Source organism: Periophthalmus magnuspinnatus, chromosome 3, assembly GCF_009829125.3.
Source record: "Periophthalmus magnuspinnatus isolate fPerMag1 chromosome 3, fPerMag1.2.pri, whole genome shotgun sequence".
NCBI lineage: Eukaryota > Metazoa > Chordata > Actinopteri > Gobiiformes > Gobiidae > Periophthalmus > Periophthalmus magnuspinnatus.
In genome coordinates, this window is record NC_047128.1 from 19,811,306 (window position 1) to 19,820,869 (window position 9,564).

The 9,564-nt window shown below is 39.0% G+C and overlaps 1 protein-coding gene across 2 annotated transcripts; it reads right to left on the reverse strand.

The window, feature by feature from the left end:
• Positions 1-8,860, reverse strand: traf6 (TNF receptor-associated factor 6). Of its 2 annotated transcripts, none has more exons than XM_055228993.1 (8): positions 8,791-8,860; positions 7,257-7,579; positions 6,180-6,330; positions 4,517-4,675; positions 3,748-3,819; positions 2,551-2,628; positions 1,964-2,263; positions 1-1,819 (listed from the first exon to the last, which is right to left on the reverse strand). In XM_055228993.1, the coding sequence occupies exons 2-8, from the start codon at positions 7,574-7,576 to the stop codon at positions 1,217-1,219; spliced, it is 1,683 nt and encodes a 560-aa protein (XP_055084968.1). In that variant the 5' UTR covers positions 7,577-7,579; positions 8,791-8,860; the 3' UTR covers positions 1-1,216. The 2 variants fall into 2 exon arrangements, with proteins under 2 accessions (XP_055084968.1, XP_033839951.1); XM_033984060.2 differs by having other exon boundaries at positions 16-1,819; positions 7,257-7,576.
• Positions 8,861-9,564: the final 704 nt, after the last annotated feature.

Genomic DNA, 9,564 nt, shown 5'->3' on the forward strand with positions numbered 1-9,564 from the left:
ACTGCAGAGAAATCATCACATGTTTTTATTTATTATCATGCTCTTATATTTAATTGTGCCTTTAACATTTGGATTATTGATTTGTTTTTTTATTCAAATTTTAATAAATGCTGTTCATAAATTCATAAATGATTATTTTATATCTGGATCATTGATGAGAATCTACAGTACAAGGTAAACGAGAAATTAAACTTAACTCAAAATGTGAAAAAAAAAAAAGAAAAAAAACATTAGTAATTATCCTGTGCCACCAGAGCTAAACCAGGACTCCTCCTAAACCACTACTCTGAGGTTCAAAGTTAACTCTGAACCAATGAGGACCAAAACATGAGCCAAATGGTACACACAGTTTCATTAACATAAAAACAATCCTGTGTAATTTCCACAACTAAAGTTAGTTCAATGGAAATGGTTTAATTAATTAATGGTTTAATTAAAAATACACAAACATTACACTGTTAATATACAGTGCATAAAATACAGCCAATGACAAACATGCAGACACACTGAAAAGTATAATCATCTAGAGATTGCCCATGGAAAAACACTTAGAGTCCAGACCTAAAGAGCGAAGAGAGCAACACATTCAGCGTGCATAAAGTGTGCATTTGTGCTGTGGATTAGTGACAGTGCCAGGATGCTGTCCTTAAGACACCATTTTATTCAAACACTATATTGTCATATTTTTCTTTTTGTGTAAAGATTGTGTGTCAGAGCCTTGGATGTTTTCTTGGAAGTGAGAGGAACAGTAAAATATACCATATGTAATGAAACTTCAGCTCTGAAGGTCCTGGCTTCACAGGCCTGACTGTTGAGCTGTGACTGAGGACAGAGGCCTCACATCAGCCAGTGCATGGCCCAGACAGGCTTCTACTCACACCTCTACTTACATTCATTTAGCTGGAGAAACATGCTTGTTTCAAGGCCTCTGGGCTGATCCTTTAAAGATATCAAAAAGGAAAATCAAGAGCGCACTAGTCTCCAGTCTCTGGTACTTTCTCTTATATTAGAAAAAAAATTTAACGTAACAGTAAAGCGGTCAAAGCATTTACAGTGCTTTTGTACTGAGCTAAAAGAGACTCCTCTGTAATGGTCAGTGAAGGCTTGGGCCCCTTTAGTCTCAAGCAGCAGGGGCCACAGTCTTTAGTCCCGAGCAGGACAGTGAGGGTGTATGTCTAGTCCCATGTGATAGAGGCCACAGTCCGGTTATATGTCCTTAGTCCCGAGCAGCAGGAGCCTCAGGGCCCCGGGACTGCACTGCGGGCCCCTCCCTGTGTCCAATGTCAAAGCGTGGGGTGACCTCACATCGGATGAGCAGCGTGTCGTCCCTAATGAAGGCCCTCTGGTGCAGCTGGTGCAGGTGCATGAAGGTGACATAGCCAAAGCCTTTGGGGTTGCGCTGGATGGTGGGCTTCTGGAAGGCCTGCAGGTCTGGTTTGGTCTCCATCATCTCCATGTGGTGCTGGCTCTCTGGTCCCTGGTCCAGGATTGCCAGGCGGATGATGCCATGGAAGGGCCAAGACAGCTGGCTGTCGAAGGTGCCCTGCATGGTGTGGACGAAGAGGGAGATGTAGTTGGAGCAGCGTGGGGCGTTGGGCGTCTGCAAGTGCAGCCGCAGACACAGCTTGTACCCAGGACGACCGGTGTAGAAGCCCGGGCTGTGCTCCACCACAGGCTGGCCTGCCTCTTGGGTCTTCAGCAGAGCAGAGAAGTTGCGCAGCTTCCAGATGAACACTCCATGACACTGCTGTGCATCCAGCTCCTTCACCGTCTCCTCCAGCATGGACACCCTACGACGCAGCTCTGCCAGTTGGCCTGTCTGCAGGGAACAAGGGGGCCAAAATTTGAGTAAAATGTCAGACTATTTTATCAAATGGATAAATGCATATTTACATAACTTAAACTAAACTTGGAAGTTGATTGATGTTCATTTCAAAGCTGACAACTACAGCTGAGGCCGTACCTGTGTCTCCTTGAGTATGATGAGCTCTCTCAGCTGGTGGTCCTGCTTCACTAGTCGGGCATCCATCTCCCGCAGCCTCTGCATCTCCTCGCTGGGCTGACTTGATGCGCCGTTACAGCTGGTCAGTCTCACTGCGCAGGAGAAGGGCCCTGGCTCCTCTACAGAGGCAGAGGAGCACTGCAGTCTGGGAGCTCGAGTCCTGGTGCCATTCACACTCAGGCCTCGTAAGAACTCTGCCATGTACCTCATGTGCATCTGAGTGAACTCCTGCATGTGCTGGGCAAGGTCGTGCCGCAACATCTGCAAAAGGCAACATCAGGGTACAGTACATGTGTATTGAGCCATACATGTGTATTGTATTGTGATGGTTGTATTGAACAAATCGAGTATTGTTGCAGGGATCCATTGTGGTATGCTAGTAAATGCATCATTATTATTCATTATTTGTTTTTTCTCCACATCATTTCATTTTAAAATGAATAAATGCTGATAGTGAGGATATGTTTGGTAGGACTATAAGGTATAAGTTATAATAATCAAGTGTCACAAGCTTTCAGAAGAACATAACACAAATGACTTGCACTTACCCTTTCCTTACAGCCAAAAATACTAAAGTTGCATGCTATGGGTGCCTTTGGACACTCAGTGTCACAGTGGGATTCCATCTGAAACAACATAAAATTTAAGTGTTTAACAACAGCACAATACGGGGAAATAAGTGGAGGGGACATAGACAGTAGTTAAAGAAAACGACTCTTATTAGTTATAGGTGTGGTGAGCCATGTGTCAAGACATGTTTTACATCACTGGCCACCTTCAAATATGATTTTTGTCTGACTTTTTTATTCTGTACACAATATATTTATAACTATTATTACTTTTTTTAAAATCACAATATAAAAAATAAAATATACAATAATTGTACAACTGCATATAGTTAAGCCTGCTTAACAGTGGGTTTTATAATATTATAATAACAATTTTGCAATTTAATTTATAGCTATAAGTTGTGCATCCATTTCATTATTACAATTTTTTACACAGGCTTTAGCATAAACTAGTAGCCACAATCTCTGTACATTTTACAGTGGATACTTTTTATTTTTAGCAGCACTTTCTACTCCACTACATTTCTGAACTGGACTGAAAAGTAAAAAGTACTTTTCATATGATTTGAGGGATTATTTTGACCAGGTTTGTGGTAACATTCTGACTAAAGTCTTTGAATTCAAGTTTTGGCAAACAAACCTAAATACACAAAATTCATAACAAAAATTAAGAAATTGATTTGTATTGTTACTGTAGACCAAAATATGATTTTTTTTTTTTTTTTTCAATATCAATTTAACACTGTAACACCTATGTAAAATACTTACCGGTAATACTAGAAACTTTGTACTTCTGTACTTTTACTTAAGTAGCAAAATTTTGTATTTTAGTACTCCACCACTGCATATGGCCCAATCCTATTTATAAGTCATATAATAATAATAATAATAATAGTAAGCTTGTAGTTCTTCATTTGTGGAGGTGGGCAGATGACAAAAAGCAGAAGAAATGTGATTCACGCCTTCATGATAATTGTTTATAACAACACTGTAACCAACAGCTTCTGCAAACCATACTGTGCTCACTGTACAGAGCTGTATATGGAGCTCAGGAGTGGGTCTGTGGAATAGATTTCACAGATGGAAACATTGGGACTGAATTTGAGCAATGCGAAATAAATGACAAAAGTAAACACATTTAGTGACATATGCATGCCCTTTAAAACAGATACTCACCTGGTCTCGGACGAGGTCCATGTCACAGTACTGACATGTCACACTGGCAAAGGGACACTGCTGCTCGTGGACCTGTGAGACAACTTTTGTTACAGCACAATCCATCACTTTGATTTGTTCTCTTTTACATTTAAAGGCACATGAGTCAGCTCTGTGGGGCAGTGTGCATGTGTGCAAGAGGGAGGGCACACATAATACATAGCATATTTAGATCACCATGTCACCTTTTATTGTTTTGAAAATACAATTTTCCCTGAAGACAATGTATTCATTTTCGTTTTTTTACACTCTGAGTCTCCCCTCCCTTTACTCTCTGTATTAAGTCTCCTCCTTCAGAGCACTATCACAACACAATCAGCGTGCATCCCACTAATGAAAGTATTGCACATAGCATCAGGTTTGTCACGTTGCTATCTACAGTTTTGTTTTGTATATTTATGGAGAATTGTGTAGGAGAATGGGTGCAATGCTCAGCTTGTGGGCTGAGCATTGCACCGTTAACCTATAGTTAACCATAAGGAGGGTTTGAATCGGACCCAAGGGAGAGATTGCTAAAATAAGCAAACATGCATGGATGACATCTAAAACCTCTTCAGGCATGTTTTTGCACATGAGCGCTAGTGTGCCAGAGATAACACTGTTCTGTATATCTAAGCAATTAAAACAAGAGTCATTGAATAAATACAAGATAAAAAAGATTCATGCTCCAGCAAATGAATCTAAGTAAAGTATTGTCCCCAAAAGCACCTGGCACACGTGTGTGTGTTACCTGTCTCTCCTCATAGATGTAATAGGTTACACAGTCTGGGCAGCACACAGGTCTGCGGGGACACTCCTCTTCAATGTGCTGCTCCACAAAGCTCTTCCTCACTGCTCTCTGACAGTGAGGGCAGGGGAGGGTGGAGAACTCACACACAGACAGGTGGTTCTGACCAACACACAAATGACAGTTACTTAGTTTTCAATTTTTTTCTGGTATTAAGCTTAATCTCAATTCCTAAGTTGAATATTGAAACAACTGTTTGAGGCATTTGTCATTTTGCAGTATTGCAAGCGATGCATTGTGGCACATTCTTCCATTCCATACTGCTGTGGCTGTTGTGGCTGTGTAAAAGGACATTGGGTATTCATAATTGCATTGAATAATAATGTTTTGTTTTTTTTAATCATAAACATTGTGTCTATATAAATCTTAATACATGCATGCTAATCAACAAATGACTACACTGAAAATATGATGGCCCTGTTGCACTTCTGACATCCCAAAACACACTGCAGAGTGCACAAACTGGACAGTGAGCCCCAAGCACTAAATCGAGTCATTGCCTGGAGTTTGCATGATTTATACTAAATACAGAGAAAAATGTGGTCATACTGGCTTGTCAAAACCTGATCTTGTCAGGTCTCAGAAGATAAACAAGGCCAGGCCTGGTTAGTACTTGGGTGGGACATCACAGGGGATACCAGGTGTCACAGTGGGCCGCCAGCGGAAAAACCTGTTGCTGTTTCCTTAGGCAAAGCATTTTACCCACCTTGCCTAGCATGAATGTGGTCAGTGTGGAGGGACAGTCTGTCAGTCTGCACCAGGGCAGCTGTGGTTACAATAGTTTCTTACCACCACTGACTGTGGAGTAAATTAATAATGCACTGTGAAGTGCTTTGGGTGTCTTGAAAGGTGTTAAATCCAATAATTAATGAATTAATGCATTTTCATGACTAAATGAATGCTACACTCACATCACACTTTGATTAAACATTAAACAGAAGGAGGACTGGTTTGGACTGACAGTAAACATTTCAAAAGCCTTGTTTTAAACTGTTTTGAGTAGATCTGTTCTATGGGCTGTATGAATATGTCTGTCACAGTAAATACTACATCAAGATGATAAACAGAACAATAATTCTGGGGGTCAATAATTATTGTGGGTACTTTTTCTTTGTTATTTTAATGTACACCAATAGAATCTGAGTTGTACAAGGCTAAAGTAATAACTCATGACTCATGATTTCTTTAGCAATATATTGCACTTCAAAATGTAAGAGATGACACTGAGACAGCAGCAGCAGTCACTTCTTTCGTTGAAGCTAACAGTAGGGCTGCAAAATTAATCAAAATCTGAATGGGTCACAAAGGCTGCAGTTTTTGAAGTGCCATAATTTCCTCCACAAACAGCAAAATATGTCTTATTCTGCTGTTAATGCTGTAGTTTAGATCTGTAGGAATATGTTCTTAAATATGATTATTTTATTAGTTTGTCAGTTCATATTTCAGTGTTTTTGGAGGTTCTTCTGGAGATGTTTAAAACATGAACTTTGAACAGAATCGTATTATTAAAGCAACGCAATGCTTGTGAGTTTTATTGCACTTAGATATTTTTACAGAATTGTTCAGCTCTATCTTGCAGTGTGTTTGAGGCATGACTCCGGTGTACCTCTAAAGTTCGAAGCTCCATCTTGTGTGAGCAGCCGGGGTAAGGGCAGCGCACGGTGAGGGACAGAATCTCTCGTTTGGCAAAGTTATCTGGAAACAGCTGGTCCTCAGAGAGCATCTCATTGTCCACTGGGCACTTCTGTCCTGTGTCCCTGTCAAGAGACAAACAAGTCCAATGTTAGCAAGGTATAATTGCCAAAAAAGTCAAGCTCTTCAGAGACGGGATAAGTGCATAGCAGACATACTGAATGGACAAGTGAATACTTTGAGTGTCTCTGGCCTCTGGCAATATTGATGAAGTTTAGTTATTTATTTATTATTTACAACCAATTGTATCCACCACAACTCAGTCAGTTACAGCAATGAAAGCTATAATATTAGTGAATTATGTTAGTAAATCAATATCTATATCAATAACATGTAGCATTAAACACAGCTTTTTCTTTTACCATTGCTCTGTTATTGACAAATATACATGGGTTATGGTTGGCAGCCCTCCACATATTTGCAAGATCTACTGAGAATCAATCTTGCAAGTGTAAGACCAAATAGAGAATTACATAATTAGGGTCACTGTTACACATGTTTTTACATACATTTATACATTTAGAGGTAGGTGATATTGACAAAAATGTCTCAATATCTTTATCAATATATATTGATATTTCAGTATCAATATATCTATAGCGATACTTTTGTTTTTGCTTCTTGATAACCGAATTCAGGTGATATGTCAATCCAAAAGAAATGTGTTAAGGCATGCCGTTAGTTGAGGTGTAAATTTGAAATATTTGTAAAAGTGCAGAAGTGCAGAAAATATGCAGAAAACTTTGTAACCTTATTTGAAAGTTTAAATTTTTAATCAGCTCTTTTTGCAACATTATTATTATTATTATTATTATTATTATTATATTTTACAAATACTGCAAAAAATAAAAACAAAAAAACAATATACTCAGTATTCAAAATATGGATAATATCATGAATGTTCTTTTGGAAGAATCCAAAATTTGATCATCTGCCCACCTCTAAATGATATATTTATCGTGCAAAAGTAGAGATATTTTAAAGAACTTACCGTATGGATTTCTCAATGCAGTTCTTGCAGAATCTGTGTCCGCAGGGCGTCTGGACAGCGTTGCGGAGGGCCATGAGGCAGATGGGACACTCGTACTTGCTTTCCAGAGGGGGGTCGAACTCTACGTCGTAGCCCTGCTGTGGGGCCGGAGTCGGGAGACTGCTGCTGCTTCCCAAGAGGGTCCCGGGCCCCTCCGACGGGCTCAGGAGGGACTCACGCTCCTTCTCCAACATGGCCAGAGCGCATTCAGACAGCTCTCCCGCACCATCGTCCTCATAACTGTCCTCCTCCACGGTCTTACACGAGTCATAGCACGCCATCTGCTGGAGAGAGGAATAGAGGTTAGAGTTCAAATCAATGAAAGACAACATATTATTAGGGCTTTAGTCCTTTATGTATAAAATGTATATTAGTGTAATAATTTTATTTAGAATATAACGACTTATATGGAAAGTTAATGAGTGAGTTAGTAGACAATTTGGTATTATTGGTATTTATTTATGCAAAAAGTCAGATTCAACTCATGATTCACATGTTTAATCTCTCTTTATATACCGTAAATGCATTGTTTCGGGGATAGGGGGTAGGTGAAAACTGAAAGTTTTGGAGCACTCAGACACACATGAATCAGTTGAAAAGTATACTAATAATGAGGGAAGATGGAGAAGATGGATAAAATCTCAAAAAAGCTTATTCTTCCTAATATGAGTGAATATGGGAGGGTCCATCACCTGCTTGTCTCCATGGCTTTGTCTGAAATGTTCCACACTTTATAAGTACACTTGTTTATCTTGTATTTATTCACTTACGCATATTTCAATTGCCCCAAAATACCTTCGAAACCAGATCAGATCTGACCTGTAAATTGACCTTTTGGCGTTATCTGCTTGTTTCCATGGAAGTAGATAATTTTAATGCCACATTGGAACATTGCAGACAAGCAGGTGACAAATCCTTCTCTAAAAAAAAAAAAAAGTTATGGTGCAGGGTTAATTACTCAGAAACATTTCATCACACAATTTTACTTATTGTATTATTAGAATAAATAAATTGGTTGATTATATTCATTTGTAGCAATGACTCATTATGAATCTACCTTAGAATTATAATTTGCAAGGCCTTTGTAATTCAGGCTACGTAACATTATGTTGTGTGTGTTTGGGTTTGGTTTTTTTTACCTTTACCTTTACCAAAGTACTAGGCTACCACCCAGAGGAAGTGCTACTTAAGTAACACCATAAAGTTGGCTACGAAACGTTCATATTTCCAATAGCAACTAAGAACAATACTTTGATGCATTCACTTATTTTGTAATATATTTGGCATAATGCATCTGTAACTCATACGTAACTGATGTGTGTAGGGAGTAGTGTTCATGCGGAACTACTGATATGCAACTTGCAACTTTAAAACCATCCAAGACAAAACGCACGCGTTTTGATCCTCTGTGTACGAGATCAACCACTAACTAAAGATACAGAGAGATTACATGATGTGAAATTATGACATTTAATAACTTATTTGACCCACTTACCTCAAAAGTGTGAAGTGTTCGTTTTTGTGGATTTCCTGATTTTTTTCTCCATACGTGATCACGTGTCTTTACGCACAGAATGCGCACGTCAAGTGAACTGCTGCCACCTGCTGTCCATTTTCAGTTCCCCTGCATCGCATACTATACGATTAAATATATGGTGATTAAATGACTAAATTACATAAATCAGTCAGCATGTCTCTCTATGCACACTACATTCTTTGGACGTAACTTTATGAGTGCATTTTCAATACATGAAAATAAGCTTAAAGGTACACCACGTAACTTGATTGTATCTATGGACATGTAATTGCTTTGCCTGAACTGTTCCACAATATGACATTAAACATAGCCTACAGCCTGCTTTTATTCATGTACAGATATTTCCATTGCCCCAAAATACATTGAACAACATGAATTCTTACTTTGAGCAGGCTTGCCTCTCCACAGATCTGACTTAACTGGCATCCTATCACAAAGAAGACTTTCCTCTCTTTCCAGGTGAGAGAAATGAGATGGGTTCTTTAGAGATGGCCTGCTGTGCAAAAATATTTGTTTTTAGGTACCTAAACAGGTAATCAATAGCCCATTAAATGCAGATTTTGTTAAGAGTAATGCAAGGGTTATTAATGTTACACTGGGTAGGTCCATACCATTCCTCTGGAGGTAGGTCAAGTTATCCATCTAGATTTGTTCAGAACTGTACATCACAGCAATAATACAATCACATAAACATAGGCTATACAACAACATACGTAAGAAATTTGTTATTAT

Excerpts from the sequence above, each read along its gene's own strand:
- traf6 (XM_055228993.1), bottom strand. The coding sequence starts at position 7,576 with ATGGCGTGCTATGACTCGTGTAAGACCGTGGAGGAGGACAGTTATGAG. Across the intron at positions 2,629-3,747 it reads TGGACCTCGTCCGAGACCAG|ATGGAATCCCACTGTGACAC; the intron begins GTGAGTATCTGT and ends ATGTTGTTTCAG. Across the intron at positions 2,264-2,550 it reads TTTTTGGCTGTAAGGAAAGG|ATGTTGCGGCACGACCTTGC; the intron begins GTAAGTGCAAGT and ends TGCCTTTTGCAG.